This window comes from Bos grunniens, chromosome 13 (genome assembly GCF_055505025.1).
Source record: "Bos grunniens cultivar Pamir isolate PY7600 chromosome 13, Bosgru_T2T1.0, whole genome shotgun sequence".
Lineage (NCBI taxonomy): Eukaryota > Metazoa > Chordata > Mammalia > Artiodactyla > Bovidae > Bos > Bos grunniens.
The window spans coordinates 78911864-78929403 of record NC_141177.1 but is presented as its reverse complement, the minus strand read 5'-3'; the positions used below and the strand labels follow the sequence as shown (position 1 = coordinate 78929403).

Below are 17540 nucleotides of genomic sequence, written 5' to 3'. Positions count from 1 at the left end.
TAAGAAGGGTATTTGCTCTCTTGGGAAAAAGAGACTTATATTGCCTGGTCTTGTTATCTCAAAGAAAGTATTGTTAGGGCATGCCGGGGACTCCTATTTATCAAGAAACCTATTGTCCCGTGTGCGCTTGGAGAAAGCCAGCTAATTTCTATTATTAGCCGTGAAAAGACAAAGAGCGATGATTGTGCTTTCTTTCCCCCCTTCTCTCTCTCTCTCTCTCATCCTTTGATTTAAATACTCTCGGCCACATCTTGGAATACTGTAGTTATCAAAACTGGCTGCACGAAAGCGTCACCGGGGAGTTTTAAAACTCTAGTCTCAAAACTGCAGACCAATTAAAACGCAGTATGTAAAGTTCCCTCAGTGATTCCAGCAGTGCAACAGAGTTTGGGAAGCACCGGTTTAATATAAGAAAGTCAAGTTTTGAGTTTTGCGAAGTAGCAGTTTGATACCGCTGAGATGAAACGCTAGCTTCGTTCTCCATAGGCAGGAACTCACAAAGAGTAGCTTGTTCCCCGCCAGGGGACGGAGGGAAGCGTCTCTAAAGGTTCAAACTTTGGCTAAACACGACTCCGGCGTCCAGGCATTGTTCTAACTACAGCGTTGAATTTCTTAGTAGTAAGGCCACCCTCTCCGACCGCTGCCTTGGCTTCTTCCAACTCGCTCTCAGCCTCCTTCCCCACCCTTCCCCAGCTCCCGCTTTTTAGCCATCCATCCCACAACCTCTGGGAGGATCCCCTCCCCCAATAAGGTCTGACTCTTTGGGGGGGGGGTGCTGTGAGATGCGGGTTACCATAGCAACGGGTCTTCCAGGGGAAGTGGGCGGGTCCACCTTTGGTTTGCTGAATAGGACGCTTCCTTTTCTAAAGAGTTTGAATCTCCCTTTTCTTGGCCTTGGCTCAGGTAAAGGTGTGTTCACACAGTCCCAGTTTTTCTTTTTAAGTGATTACAGAATTATTTATCAATGCTGTTGTATGGAGTGACAATACGAGCGGCTCTGCTGTTCTCCCCTGAAGAGATTCTCTTTACCAATCTCTGCACTAAGAACTTGTGTAACAAAAGTTCTAAAAGAGATGAAAAACACCTTTAAAAAAAAAAACCTTGATTTTCCTTTGGGGCACACGCATCTTCGAAGGGTAAGCGTCATTTTCCTAAAGTCTGAAAACATACTTAAGAAGTTTTAAAAGTGAAATATAACCCTACATCCTTGCCAAAACCTTTGCTAGTTTGTGACCAGATACTATTGTCAGCTTGTAAATTGTTTCATTCCTAGAAAGTTCTTTGCCATGATTCTTTGCAAAAAGTTAGACCACTTGTAATGTTATACTTTAAAATAACGAAGGAAAGGCACAGTTCTACAGATTCACCCACTCCTTCCCTTCCCCAACACACACATATCCAAAGACAGGTTTTTTTTTTTTAATGTTTGTTCTTTTATGCACAAAACAGTTATTCCCTCCCCAACTCATTCCAGTTTATTTTGCAAGGAACTCTTAAAACTGTTCATGTAAAACAGTTTAGACGTGTCTTCAGGCTTGTTTGTGTTTTGAAATCTTTAAACTTTGCTGTGTAAATGATCAGAATTTGGTCAGTCAATCCAAAATACTTATGGTGGTAGTACAGAGATTTCCAGCATGTATTAGGGATTGAAGAAGTTTTCTCTACTCTGGTGTTTTGTGCTAGTTAACTTTTGGACTATCAAGCAAATTCTGTAAGGCTGATTTTTCCCATTTTACTCTCAGCAAAGAAAAATAGTGGAAAACCCTTTGATCTGATGGACCTTGTAGTTCAGCAGTAATGCTGTGCAGCTAAGGCGGTAACTTCTCACCTAATCTTCAGTTCAGTTCTGTCGCTCAGTCATGTCCAACTCTTAGCGACCCCATGAATCACAGTATGCCAGGCCTCCCTGTCCATCACCAACTCCTGGAGTTCACTCAAACTCATGTCCATCGAGTTGGTGATGCCATCCAGCCATCTCATCCTCTGTCTCCCCATCCATCCTTCTCCTCCTGCCTTCAGTCTTTCCCAGAATCAGGGTCTTTTCCAATGAGTCAACTCCTCGCATGAGGTGGCCAAAGAATTGGAGTTTCAGCTTCAGCATCAGTCCTTCCAATGAACACCCAAGACTTATCTCCTTTAGGGTGGACTGGTTGGATCTCCTTGCAGTCCAAGGGACTCTCAAGAATCTTCTCCAGCACCACAGCTCAAAAGCATCAATTCTTCGGCGCTCAGCTTTCTTCACCTGGTCTTAAGGACACAAAAATCACAGCAGTATCATCCAGAAATAAACAGCTATGCATGGCATGATATGCTTCCATTTGTCCCATTTTATGTGTCTGCATAGATACACTTTTAAGCAAAATTGGTACTTTAATTTCATTTGTAGTTTTAAATATTGCCCCTTTGCGAATATATCACAGACATTTCTTGTGCCCTTAAATCGTCCTCAAAAGTAAAATTTTAAATGATGGATATGTCAAAGTTTGTTTAACTAGGTTTCTCTTGTTTGACATATTCCATTTTTAGTGTTTGGGAATATGATATTAAACTCTAGTTGCAAATCTTGGCCTTTTCCATTAAGTGACCTTAATTACCTAATTACTTGATTGTGCTTCCTTTATGCATAGAATGGGGGTAATAATTGTGCCTGCAACATAGAGTTTTGGCGCAATGGAATGAACCAAATAGAGCAAGGTCTTCAGCAGAGTCTGGCAGAGGAGGTAGGTAGAAAGTAATACACACACAGGTCGAGCTGGGGTAAAGGCACTTGTCTGAAAGCCTGGATGTCTGTGACGCCTCAGGCTAGATTTATAGCAGAACTCCTGGGGCAAAGGTGAACTCCTTTATAACTCCTGAGGCCTGTTGCCAAATTGCTTATCCCAGGACACACTGATTCCCTTACATGCCGGATGGCCTTCCTGTAGTGTCAGCACTCCAGTGTTTAATCTTGCCTAATTTGCAGGGAAAAGGTGGCCTTATTTTAATTCATATTATTTTGGTAGCTAGAGAAATTAGTAATTTGCTTTTTATTCGTTCATTTGCCTTTTGAGAGTTGTCTGTTCAGGTACTTTGCCCATTGTACTCTTAATTGATGAATAAAATCATTTAATAAATGATTTTATTTATTTAATTTTTTTTTTTTTAATGATTTTAAAACGTCTGTTTAATGTATATTAGATTTGTACAATGGCTTCCCTGGTGTCTCAGTTGGTAAAGAATCTGCCTGCAACGAGGGAGATCTTCCCTGGGTTGGGAAGATCCCTTTGAGGAAGGCATGGCAGCCCACTCCAGTATTCTTACCTGGAGAATCCCCATGGACAGAGGAATCTGGCAGGCTACAGTCCATGGGATCACAGAGTCCGACACGGCTAAGTGACTTAGCACAGTACAGGTTTGCACATTTAATTTTCTGTTAGCACACGGGTGTGAACTGTCTTACAGCACCCTCTCCTCCTGAGTCAGCCCTGTCTACCAGCAGATCTGTTAGACAGTCCACCCTTTCTTCACTGGGTTGTGGTCTTCCATTTTATATTTTAAGATCTTGACGAACTTTTGGGTCTGATTCTGTTTTAGGTCTTACTCATCAGTGATCGATCTATAATCTTAATCCATGCTAAATCTTTTTAATTGTACATTTAGAATATATGGAAATATCTGCTAGAGGAAGTCACACTATTCTTTTAAAAATCCCACTTACAGACATCTGTCCTTTCAGATAAAAATGATCTTATTATCTTTATAGTAGTACATGCATGTAATTAAATGTAAGAGTACTGAAATACTTAAAATAAGTGGCCATCTCTCCATCCCCTCAGGCTCCTCAGTGGCAGCCTTTAGGCTCTTGATGGGTTTTTGAGTTTTTCACTGGGGCCACAAGTACCATCTTTTCCTCTTGGGCTAGTCAGAAGCTGGTCCTCTGGTGACACCCTGTGCTGGGGAGAGGGTCCAGCTGCCAGTGATCCTGAGGCCTCTGGCTGGAGTCTTAGCATCCTCTTCACTTTGGGGAAGGTTCTGATGCTCTTACGGTCTGAAGACTTAATCAGGTCCAGGCTGTTAGGGCTCTGGGACTGAGGGCCAGAACTCTACAGTGTGCAGGTGGGAAGGGCGTCCAGGAAGTCGGGCTTAGTTTACCCCGCCTTGACCCTTTCTCCTCCAGTCTTGGAGCAAACTGGAGTGCTTCTCAGCTCTCCTCACGGGCGGTGGGGCATCTCACTCTCAGGTCTGCTGAGTTGCTGTTTGTCTGTCTGCTTTTCACTTTTGTGATTTTGTTGTCATCTTCACTACAGGTCTTTCTGTGCTTGATGCGTGTGTTCTGGAAAGATCTCTTTACTGACATCTATGTGGCATGTAGAAAGAGGATGTTTGAATGCTTGATGTTTTGTTAAACTTGCCGTCTTAACCTGGAAGCCTCTGCAGATGAATCCTTAGACCTGAGAAGTATCCAGTGATTTTGGTTCTTTGACAAGAATCGTCACGTATACATAGAGTAGTCTGTTTTCCTGAAGGGATGTGAAAAGTTACACAGACCTGTCTGTTAGCGGAGGTGTTTTGTTTGTTTGCTTAATCTTTATTAAGTCCTAACATTTCTTGTTAGGGTTCTCTTAGGTATTTATGTTTTTGTTGCTGTTGTGAAGGGTTCATCAAGTTGGCTATTGTTGGTATAAGATGGTTGTTGATTTTGTTCTTTGTATTATACCTGGCTGTTATTCTAAGAGCTTTCCAGTTTATTTTTTGGGGGTTCCTAGTTATATAATCAGTTGTATATAGTGACACTTGTATCTACTTCTTTCTAATAATTATACCTTTTATTTTGGTTTTATGGCAGACTGCTCTAGTGTTAGCCTTTTGGAATATTATAAAATACTTTTGGAACATTATCAAATAGTAATGGCAATAATGTGCAAACTTTTGTTCTTTAATAGGAAAAACTGTAGTACAGTATTGGCTTTTGTTTATCATAATTTCTCATCAGGACAGAGAAAATCTATCCTTTTATTTCCAATTTACCTAGAGGTTTTTTGTTTTTTTTTTTAAAGAGATAGGACTCATTTGAAAAGACCCTGATACTGGGAAAGATTGAGCGCAGGAGGAGAAGGGGACGAGGATGAGATGGTTGGATGGCATCACCGACTCAGTGGGCATGAGTTTGAGTAAACTCCGGGAGTTGGTGATGGACAGGGAGGCCTGGCGCGCTGCAGTCCATGGGGTCACGGATAGTTGGACAGGACTGAGCGACTGAACTGAACTGAGGAATGGAATATTAGCAGATTACTGTTAGCAGCTACAGTTATCACTAGTATTTCTTAACAAATCTACTGACTTGAGTCCCAAATATTAAACTGGAGTAAATCCTTCCCTTTTGAATAGTTCTTTAGAAAAATAAATTCCGTTCGTGACGAAACTAAGGTAACGTCACATTCGGGGCTTCGCGGTATCTCGGTGGTAAAGAATCCGGCTGCCAGCGCAGGAGGGGGACGGGTTCGATCCCTGGTCCCGGAAGGTTTCCAAATGCTGCTGAGCCGCTAAGCCTTCGTGCCGCAACTACTGAAGCCCGCGCGCCCTGAACCCTGTGCTCCTAAGACAACGTATTTAATACAATACTCATGTTTTCTGGAATGGGGGCTGAGTGGGATTTTTCCAGGGATTTTTCGAAAGAAAATATTGCAAATTGCAACAGTCATCTCTCATCTTTATCTCTTGGCAGCATTTGATATAATTGGTCATTCCCGTTTTCATTTAACGTTCTTCAGTTGATTTTGAGGACACCACAGTCTCCTGCTTTTCCTTCTGTATCACTGACTTTTCAGTCATTTTTAAATTCTAATGTGTGCTTTTTTTCCCCCCACACAGCCGTTAATTTGGAGTGCTTAGGGCTCAGTTTTTGTAGGACTTCTGTCACAAACAATTGTAAGATTTTAATAAAATACCATGCAGCTTAAGACTCTCAGTATATACTTCCAGCTAGGGTGGCACTCTTAAACTCCTGATGTGTGTTATCCATCTCCTTTCTTGACTTGAATATGTAAAAGATACTTCACTTTTAAAGACTAAAGCAGAATTTCTGATCTTCCTCTGCAAACCTGTCCTCCCTGTAGCCTGCCTCAGTTACTGTGTTGGGGTAGTTCCATTTTTCAGGTTATTTAAGTCAGAAACCTTGGAATCATCCTGACTCTTCTCTTTCTCTCCCACTCTACATCCAGGCTGTTAGCAGATCCTGCTGGTTTATCTTCCAGATGTTTCCACAATCCTGTCCTCAGAATAAACCCAGGAGCTCAGTCTATTTTCCCACCTCTGCTTCAAGCGCCTTCCTGCAGGTCTCCAGCACCTCCTGCCTGGGTGGTTTCAGTGGCCTCTCCTTTACCGTCCTGACTTCCCTTTAGTATGTTATCAGCCTAACAGCTGGAGTGATCTTTTTAATACATAGGTCAGATATGCTTCAGATTCTTCACCTGCTTTCCATGTCCCTCAGAGTAAAAGTCAGAGTCTCATGATGGTTCACAAAGCCCAGTGCATTCTCTTTCCCCCACTGTGACCTCCCCTCCAGTCCTTTCTCTGGAATGGAATGCTCTCCATCCAGCCAGCCTTCCCTCCTGACTGACCCTGGAACCCTGCAGGCACATTCCCCCTTGAGATCTTTGTGCAGGGTGTTCACTCTGCCTGTGTCCCTCTGCACCTTCAGGTCTTCACTAAACTGCAGTCTCAGCAGTGATGTCGCCGCTGTTTACAGCTGCAAACTATGCCTTGTGTCCTTCGTGGAATGCATTATGTTTCCATTTTTTTGTAGCATCTAAATTACTGTATGACTTATTTATTGTTTTTGGTGAATCTCCCTGTCCCTGCTAGACAATAAGTTCCATGTGGCCAAGTATTTTTATGTCTGTTCATTAATGTGTCTCAAGTGTCTGATACACAGAATGTAGTCAGTAAAATTTTTTTGAATAAATGAATATAGTCTACTTTATTTTTTTCCAATGACTTTCTTATAAAGCAGGGTAGTTGTATAGCATCTTTGGATCCAACACTGGTGATTTAGCATCCCCCCAGCAAAACAGAAGTTGCAGAACATGTATAATTCATAATGGATATAATAATACAGAGAGTGGTTATGAGGATTAAATAGGGTACTGTCTGTAAAGTGCTGAACCCTGCCAGAGTGTAGGAACAGGCCACTTAACTATCAGAAAGCCTTAGCCAATTGCATTAATTCACATCTGAATGATATGAATTAAATTCTAGAATCTGCTCTCTTTGGCTTTCAGTTTTTAACCAATGGGGTGAGGAACATTTCAGAATAAAGGGGTCTGCTCTCCCTGGTGAGTATCAGCGATCTACGGTTTGTTTACTCTCTAACCCATCTCAGAATGGGATGCAGCCACTTGTTTTCGCTTTTCTGTGTTTTCTTGCTGTTCAGACATCTCCCCATCTCTAAGCCCATCTCTCTCCCCATCTTTAAGTCGTTTTTCCTCCAATGTTCTAGCTGAAATAAGTTCTTATATAAGATGGTTTTGAAGTCCTTCAGAGCCACAGAGAAGCACGTAGTTGAACATGGTATTAAATCCACAAAATCAAAGGCAGTCAGGCCTTTGGCCTCAGTTTCCCCGACAAGCGTGCGTTGTGGCCATCCCTGCAGCAGAGCAGTCATTTACAGTTCTGCATACAGTCTCTTAGTGTCTTTGCTGTGCTTCAAATATCAGTACGTCTCAGAAACGTCAGCCTCACTCTCTTTCTATAGGGCACGAAATGTTCGTGTGTTTTATACTATTGGAATTGCTGTGCAATTAAGTGGTGTCATGTGCCAGAAGAAGATGATTTTAGGGATCATGTCGGCAGCCAAAGAATAGACCATAAACCAAAACCATGATGTGTGTCATCTCTAGAAATGCATAAACCCAGTACCAGTGAGGTAAACACAAATATGAACATTTGCTTCAATTTCTAAATTGTTTCCTACAAAACATATCTAGTTCCTTATTTTTTTTTAATCTTAATTTTTCAGTAATAGTAATGTGAGCAGGGTAGGTCCCCATATTTAGAAGGTGTAAACATTTTAGCCATGATTACCATACATATTAGAAATAAAATGTCATAAGCACCACTGTTCTGAATGCATCACTTGATGAATTTGTGTTGTCTTTGAAGCTCCGATCATTGTATTTGTGTTTCGTTAAAACAAAGATTCATTCTTTATGAGTTATCACTTACAGTTTATTTTATTTTGAACTCTTAAAACAGTCAGTGCTGTTGGCCAAGGTTGAATGGAAAGCACTGCTTTTCTGCTGTTGAATTACAAAACACCCCTTAGTTTAGGCTGTTAATGGATAGCCCACTTGGAAAGCACACCTTGCTTTTTACAGTTACACACCTGGGCTGGGACCTGGGCAAGTACAATGTTTGTTTTCTTTGTGAAGATTTTCTTTTTAATTGCCACCTTTTCTTGTATTTGCCAGTTTTTTAGAAGTGGTGATTTTGCCTGTCCAGCACCAGCAAACACACCTCCTCTGTAGCAAGGGGCTGGTTTTGGCCATCAGCCATTATACTGTGAGCCTCTGCAAAGACAAGGGCTTACATCTAGACCATCACCTATTTTCATACCTGTGTTCATGGGATGTGCAGTGGCAAGTCAAGTGTAGTAGTCAAACTCCATCTAGATATGTTCCTGGGAAATGACCTATATTCCTAGAAAGTTGAGAGAATAATAAAATTCTTGACTAGGGTTACAGCAAGCCTCTCTTCTTAAAATAATGTTAACGTCCACATTAAAAGTGTGAGAAGCTGCTCCCCTTGCAGGTTCAGATACCCAACAGCTGTTCTGGCTTTTGCTTTCTCTCTGGCACAGCCCTTACCCGTCTCCAGCCCCGTGTAACACACCCACTGTGTGCACCCCAGGTCTCCCCCCCCATCCCCCGCCCCCGGTCTCTTCCCTCACTCCTCCTGCAGCCTCAGGAGATGAGCTGAAGAGCTAGAAGCTGGCCTGGCTGCAGGAGCGGGTCTCTGGCGGCCGACTCCCCACCCCTCCGCTGGAGGATTTCAGCACATACTAGTGAACGCTGGAGAACGCCTTTATGGGAATGAGTAGATTTTCTAGTTAATGTAACACTATTGAACAAGTCTTTCTTTGGGACTATGGGATCAGCCCATGTGTATGTGAGACTCTGAGCTGTGTTGTTAGCCTCTTTCCGCTGTCCGCACCAGGAAGGATGCCTCAGAATGCCAGAGTTGGGCCTGGACTCCAGGACAGCACACAGCTCCCGACACATTCTCAAAATCCTCACCAGATCGCCATGTACTCGACCAGGAGGGTGTCGATTAGAGATGTCAAAACCTAATGGTGTTTGGATTGGGCTATAGGAAAATCAGATTCTTGAGATCAGATCAATCTGTATTTTGATTTTCTAGTCTTTCTTTAATAATAATTACTGAATGTAAGGTAGGTAGGAGAATCACAAACCTACTGACACAACCTCTAAAATCTTTTGAGAAAGTGAACACCAGCTCTTTAAGGAAAGGCAGTTTTTAAATGAAAAGTCACATCTAGTAGATATATTCCCTTTGTTTGGACTTCTGCAGAGTCCTAACCTAAATTTTATTTCCATCGCACTGTTTTCAATTATTTAATATAGAGGAATATTTTGATACTACATAAACCACAATTAAAATGGTGTGTTGGAAGTGGAGGCAGTTTCTGTCTAATGTATCTTTAAACGAAGGCAAATGTGAACAAATTCTCCTAAATGTCGGCAACCATGTTACTACTTCTCATTTTCCTGTAGCAGAGAGCAAACTATCAGAGAGAAACTTGCTTCTTTCTTGCTGGTTTATGTGACGCTACTGGAGACAATAGTCTCCTCAAAGCTCATTTAAATTTCTTTCTTAAGATCTTTGAAGAAGATGTCTATATCTTGCAGCTTGCATTTGAATTTTCTGAGGACAGGACAAAGTTACGGTGCCAACCAATGTAATAAAACATGGAATATTAGCTCCTTGACTGCTGTTTATTTTTTGTGACAGAGATTGTCATTTTCTCATGTCTTCCATTCTGTCTACCTAATAGTTGAGAATTATGCTCTGGGAATTAATTATTATTTTCTGGAAGAGTAGAACCAAAAAACAGGTATGTGTAAAACCCTGGCCCTGATCACTTAAAGTTTTTTTTTTTCTTTTTTTTAGGAATCTTCACTAAAACTGCTAATAGCTTACCACAATTACACTCAGAGTAAAATCCAAACTCCTTATGTCAAGTGGGCATCAATGGTTCTTATACTTTTTGACTTCAGGATTCTTATACTTTTGAATATTTCAAGCAACCCAGAGAGCTCTTGTTTATGTAATATTTACTGAAATAGAAATGAAAACAAAGAAAAAATTTTAATATTTTGTTTAAAAATAAATGTTTTGATTGAAGCTTATGAAGAAAATATGGCCTCACACAGATAGCAGCTGAGCATTTTAATAGTCTTTTGAGATAATTGTGGATATTCTCTGATACCTCATTGAAACTTGAATGATAATTTCTTAAAAGTTGATTGCTGTGTGGAATCAACTGATGAAACCATCAGTGAACTTTCTGTATTACTCTTATACTAAAATCCACTGGTTTGCTGTATACTTTGAATGAACCTTTTACCAACATGCATGATTCTTTAATGTAATTGCAGTACTATTAGAAAATATTGGTTCACTGAGTTATGCAAATCTTTAAAATGTTGACATGTTTCTTTATACAGTGTTAAAAAACTAATGTCACCAACTGTTCATCAGAAATGGTCTTTCAGAAGTCGGTGACAGTCTTGGGAGGCTATCAAGCTCATAGTGGCACAATCAAGAATTCCAAAATTCCAACTTTTGCTCGAAGTTTGAATTTTTTCATTTGCAATAAATAGTCAGCTCATTGCATTCATTTTTAAGAAATGTCTTTTAAATACCTAAGTGTGAATAAGCATATTTTGCATATTTTCTCAAGTGCATTGGTGTTCCATGAACTAAGTGGCTGGTTCAGTTCTCACACAATTTTTTCTTTTTCCCATGCCAACCATTCTGTTTCAGTTTCACCAGAAGTGCTTTAAGCATACTTTCCACTTCATCACATACACTGTTAAGAAAATGTATACTCAAGGATTGAGATTTAATAAAATCAAAAGTTTTTACTGCTGCATCTCCCAGAGATTCCCTGTGAGATGGTCCATTGATTATGGCAGAAGAACACACAGTAGCTAATCTGCCTTCACACAAGCTGTTTCATCAGGGTTCCTAAGTCCCCCAAGTCTCCCAAGTATGAGTTGGGGAGGCATGGGGAAGTCAAGACCACTTGACATGCCTTTCGGTGATGTTCACTCTGGCTGCTGAGGGTCCACTGGAGTGACCATCCAGGTTTAGGAACCAGCAACTTCAGCTGTGAAAGGAAAGAAGAGTCCCCGAGCCTGGTGGTAGACCCATCCTTATGTGTTTGAAGCCCCCTTTTCTGTTTGGGGCAGAAGGCAGGGCTTTTGGTGATGCGTCACCACCGCTGGTATCACAAGGCGGTTTCAGAGGGCTTCAGTACCTATGTCAGTTACCGTCTGAACCAGTGCAATTCAGACCTGCTTAAAATACTTAATATGTTAAAACACACACACTTTAACCAACAGATGCAAAACAATGTGTTTACTTCATCCCACCTTCGAAAAAAATGTGTTCTTCCAGCCAGTTGAACTTGTTATTTAGAAATTCAAGCTATATTTTTTGCCAGTACACAATACAAGCCATTACTTTTTAGCAGTTTAATCCTACTAATGCTTTTAAAAATCGCTGCTGGTGGTAAGACGAATAAACACACCAGCAAGAGACTGCAGCCATGGCTAGGCTGTTCAGCTCCTCCACTGTTGATGGGATCATTTCCGTTAATGCTTACTCCAGTAATGTCAGATAGTATGTAAACTGAAGTTGAGAATTCTTTATTTTGGGGGGAAAAAAACAAACACATGATTACTTAACACTCCAGTTCTTTACAGTAGAGTGTTTTCGTGGAGACACGCACATGTTAAGAAGTGAGTTTTTCTGCTTGTGCCTGTGCTGTGCAGTAATCTGAAGTGTGACATTGCCCGTCCCTAGCTGTGTGGCTTGTTTGCAGGATGGGGGTGAGTTTCCAGACTATTCATATACTCAGCCCTAAACACACAAGCCTGTTTTATTACTTTGTTTGAAAATTGGGTGTGTCTAATGTAGTGGAAATTCACCCATTCAATGTTAAGTACAAACGAAACACATTTCAAAGCCACATATAAACGTCTTTTTAATTACCCATTTTTTAAGATTATTCATATGACTGCTTTCCTCCTTTCATGTGAGTCGCTGAGAATTTATTATCCTTCCTAGTTCATTAAATCACTAAAATTCTCTACTGGTGCTATGAATAAATATGCTAGACCATGAGCTGAGACCAGTTGATAAAGGCAGCTTTGTCCCGGTAACGGAGTCTTGCTCCTCATTAGCCCACACTTCTCTCTGAGTGTGTGAAGATCTGTCTTCCAGTTAAGTTTTAGATGGTAATGAAGCGAAGCCTTGGTCTGAGTGCATGTGGGGACTTGCTTTAAGTCGAGCTTTAATATTTTCAGTTGGACTAGATGCTCGGTGGATGCAGGGTTATAAAGCTGTGTTTGTGCTCAGACATGTTCAGGAAGCCTCAGGACACTGTTGCCCAGATGTCTCAGTTCTTTACTGGTGTCTCTTGTGGCTTCACCTCCCTCCGCTTCAGCCCAGGGCCAGTTGCACTCCCTGAGGCAGTCTAGGGTTCCAGGTGGATTGAGAAGTGCTGCACTCGCTCTTTCCTGCTGTAGAGCAGCTGGAAGGCGGCTGTGGGAGTGGCGCTGTTGGGTCTTGCTGGGAGGCCCTCGGAGAACTCACCTCATCAGACCACCCAAGGCAGTTGAAACGTGAGGCAGTGCGTCTTGGGGAGGCCCGGAGACCCTCCCTGTCGAGGAGTCTCAGGACTGCATTGTGAAGGACGAACGGCTTCTAACAGTGAGGATGGCAGGAAGCAGCAGGCTCATTTCAGTTCGAGAACAGTCTTGTTTGTAAAGGGAGTCAATGAAGAGGACAGGTCACAGGCCTTGGAGGCAAGTCGTGGAGATCCAGAATGCACTGCAAACTGTGGCTTTCCCTCGCCGAGAAAGGTGAGGCAGGATTTCTTTTATTTATTGTTTTTGTGGCTAGGTGCTTGGTGCGCACTTCGAGCATGCTGATGCAAAGACAGGCCACCCTTCTTCCCGTGATGACCTCTTTAGGAAGAGCAGCACAGAGCAGTTGGTTAAGACCTGGCCACATGCCACTTAGATACCACTTTTCATTTCCTTTTTATGCCATATTTTAAATTCTTTGAAACAGTGCTGCATTAAAGAAATGCTGACCGTGGCCAGGTCTCCTGTACTGAGCGCTCAGGGGATCGCGGCGTCCCTGCAGCTGCCTAGTGGAGTGCTTATGCGGAGGCCTGGCTCTTGTAAATTTGATCACCCTTTTCAGAGACTGTCAGCTCTGCCGTGGTTTGGTTCCAGTCATCATCATAACAGTGGCTCTTGTATGAGTCCATGCAGTTCTTGACTGTGATGAAATGGTTGCCTCTCCGAGTGTTAACTAAAACAAAAATCCCAAACCAAAAATTTGAGGTACTAACGATTAAGTTGCTACTTTTTGAAGATGTATTTTGACTTGAATGCTTTTAATTTGCTCATTGTGGTTAAGGTGCACGTGTAAATACTCTGCCTATTTTTATGTGGTGCGGAGTTTGGGGAGACCCAAATTTGAGTACATATTTTCGTGAATAGTCTTGACTTTCTAAGTGAGGCTTACTTGAGCGTTGTTTTATAAGCAGTTGTTTTATTCTATATCTCTGGGTAGTTCAAGTATTGACCTACTTAAAGAGTAGCTTTTAATTAAAAAAAAAACTTGCTGAATATATTATTAGAATGGAATTTTTGTTTGAAACACCTTATTTTCTTAGTTCTGACACAGGCAATGAAACTAAGTATTCTGCTAAGTCGCTTCAGTCGTGTCCGACTCTGTGCGACCCCATAGACGGCAGCCCACCAGGCTCCCCCATCCCTGGGATTCTCCAGGCAAGAACACTGGAGTGGGTTGCCATTTCCTTCTACAATGCATGAAAGTAAAGAGTGAAAGGCAAGTTGCTCAGTCATGTCTGACTGTTTGTGACCCCATGGACTGCAGCCCACCAGGCTCCTCCGTTCATGGGACTTTCCAGGCAAGAGTGCTGGAGTGTGGTGCCATTGCCTTCTCTGAAACTAAGTATAGAAACCCCTCAACTTTAATTCTGATTAAAACAGCGTGAGAGATGGAAGCAACAAGGGGTTCTTCAGTGGTGCCAAACAATTATTCCTGCAGCGAATGGTGGCGGTCTCTGAGTGTTACTTGGTGTTGATACAGTTACGGTTATCCAACATTTACAGTCAGCGTGCCTTTATACTGTGTCCTTCAAAACATCGTGGGGGAACTGTAGACTTTAAAGCTAATTAAAAGTAGCATAAAACATATTTTTTTTATTTGGACTTAAAGCAGAAACAGATTTTACTTTGAGTTTTTGCCAGAAGCTGGTTTCTATAATAACCCTCTGTCACAGGCTTCTATTTCTATTTGGATTATTTGTTAGAAGATATTTTTGTGGCTCAGTATAGAAATGCATGTGCGTTTTTCATTTTCATTTGGTGGTCTCCACTCCAGAAAGATAGGGTAAAAGTTGGGCCTGAAGGTGCCTGGTGATTTCAGATGTGTTTGTGTTTTCCTGTAGCACGGTTTCTCTCTGTGTAGCACATCTCTTATTTTTAGATCTTGTATTGTTTGCCTAAAATAACTATATTTCATTCTGGTCACATACATTATAAAAATGAAGGAAGGCATTTCATTAAATAGTAATTAATTGAGGCCCTTGTGGACATGTGTGGTGATGGTCAAAACACAAAACTGATAACTAGTCTTTTCTGTGTGGCTTTGCTACAATAGGAAATGAAATTTTTTTCTTTGAATCTGCCTTGCCTTTACCAAGAGTATCCTCCTGCTTTTACAGTGGTGAAAGTATTTAAGGTGACACATACCCTTACTTCAGGTGTTGTGTAGTGTGTTGAGGGAGCAGAGCTGTGCTGTTGTTGCTGCTGCTGCTTAGTCGCTAAGTCGGTCCAGCTCTTTTGCGACCCCATGAACTGTAGCTGGGCAGGCTCCTCTGGCCACGGGATTTCCCAGGCAGGAATACTGGTCCGAGTTGCTCTTTCCTTCCTCAGGGGATCTTCCTGACCCAAGGATTGAACCCACATCTCCTGCATTGGCAGGTGGATTCTTTACCGCTGAGCCACCAGGGAAGCTCTGGGGGAGAGGAGAAGTGAAGTGAAGTCGCTCCGTCGTGTCTGACTCTTTGTGACCCCATGGACTGTAGCCCACCAGGCTCCTCTGTCTGTGGGATTCTCCAGGCAAGAATACTGGAGTGGGTTGCCATTTCCTTCTCCAGGAGATCTTCCCCACCCACGGGTTGAATCTGGGTCTCCCGCATTGTAGGCAGACGCTTTGCCGTCTGAGCCACCAGAGCAGTGCTTATTTCTAAGTGTCATTGAGTGACTTAGGGCAAACACACATGGTGATGTGACTAGTATTTGGGAATCTTATTTTATCTTGAAGAGCATTTTCACTACCTTGTGGAGGTTGGGGAAGTTGGTTTGCAACACCTACCCTGTTAATAGGCCTTCCCAGGTGGCACCAGTAATAAAGAACCCCCCTGCCAACGCAGGGGTTGGATTCAGGGGTGATCCCTGTCTCGGGAAGACCCTCTGGAGAAGGAAATGTCAACTCACACCAGTATTCTTGCCTGGGAGATCCCATGGCCAGAGGACCCTGGCGGGCTACAATCCATAGGGTCACAAAGAGTATGACTGAGCATGCATGCACTCACCCTGCTAACAGCCGGAACTGATACAGAACTCCTGGTTTGAAGGCTGTTGGGATTTCTTCTTCCTGTTCCATGTGCCCTTCGGGAAAGGGTGACTTCATCTGATAAAGCCACACATTCCTTAGTTAAGTGCATAAATGAAGAGGCCTTTGAATTTTAATGATCTGATTATGGAGATATTTTTGGTTATTATCTTCCAAATATCAGAAAAAATAAATATATGCTAGCTAAAGTAAAAAAAAATACTTAGGAAAAATTTTTTTTCTTTTGACTAAAACATTATTTTCCTCCTCTGTCAACTAAAGCCAACAGTAAACCTGGAGAAAGTTGCAGCCATGGTGGGCAGGGCCTTCCCTTTGGCATCTCCGATGGGATTAACGTCCCCTTTGGGGTCAGAGCAGCCCCCGCCTTGGGCCTTCTCAGAAGACATCTCCTGAGGCCTGGCTTTAGTTTATCCAAAATAAGCTTTACCATGTCATCGGTTGTCAACAGTAGTAGTTGTCAGCTGAGGATTTCGATTATATATTAATACTTTATCAAATGACTACTTGATGAAAGCTCTATTATTCTGATGTAGTTCAGCCAGAATTCTGAGCCATCATCTTACCTGGTTAGCAGAATAATTAGCCAACCTAAAGAAGAGAGCCCTTTTTTTTTCCTTTTGAATTATGTATCTTTTACTTTATTTCACTGAATGTAAGGAGCCATCAGTTGTAAGTTATGCCTTTATGTACCAACAAGAACATGGAGGAGCTTAAAGTTATAGAATGCCATCAGTTATAAGATTCAACCCAATTTCAGAGATGTTAAAATGTTGGCGGGGCAGTGAGAGAAAAAGGAATGTTACAATCAGTAAATTGTAATACATGTCTATATAATACATAGAGTTTTAGGTGGGTTTTGATCATAATCATAATGTTAAAATATAAAGAAGACTATATTAAATAAATCATTATTTCTGCCAAACATTATACAGATTCTTTAATTCTAGAAATCTAGATAAGAGATTATGTAGTCAGCAAGTTTACACGTGAGGAAACTTAATATGAGATCACCCAGAGTACATGTAAATTAGCAATTGATTACCTGGTGTACTAAAGTATCTTAAACTTTACAAAAGAGATCATAGTAGTAGTCTTTTAAATATCTATCCTTAGAGTATCTTGTATGATATATTTTATATGGTCTTTTTCAGGATCACCTCATTTAACACATGATAGAGAATGATTTGGCATTTAGATGAGTTAATAGTGCAAACAAAGTACACCCAGACACAGCTATAATCATCAAATATCGTGTTAACTGTTACATGAAATTTTAAAAGAATCATTGTTTTTGCCTTCACAGAATTGTCACATTCTGCCTTTGGACAGTTTACCCAAATGTAACGTACAGTTTAAGGTTGAATGGGACTTGGTGAGGAGGAAATGACACAAAGGAAATAGCCCACGAGCTTCCTCCCTCCAGCCACATGGAGACATGCCTTGCCCGAGGATTTGTCTTAGCTTCATCATACTTGGTGCTAGAATGCACGTCGGGTCATTGTTGAGAGGCCAAACTGAGTTGCTACTGTGGACATTGCTGAGTGGCTCTGGACTGCCTGCTGCTTTGGGCTCTCTCA

At 41.7% G+C, this 17540-nt stretch overlaps 1 protein-coding gene across 4 annotated transcripts in view; it reads left to right on the top strand.

The window, feature by feature from the left end:
* The window catches only part of BTBD3 (BTB domain containing 3), a 33203-nt gene that overhangs the window by 799 nt on the left and 14864 nt on the right, over positions 1 to 17540 (top strand). Inside the window, exon 2 of one of the 4 annotated variants that reach the window (XM_086335043.1) lies at positions 7260 to 7313. The exons of 2 other annotated variants lie outside the window; for them this stretch is intronic. Coding sequence is in view for 1 of the 2 variants with exons in the window: in XM_086335041.1 (XP_086191167.1) it covers positions 13112 to 13148 (37 nt within the window). In the remaining variant the exon portion in view is untranslated. Of the gene's footprint in view, positions 1 to 7259; positions 7314 to 12422; positions 13149 to 17540 lie in introns of those variants that run through there. One more of the 4 variants, XM_086335041.1, reaches the window with a different exon arrangement.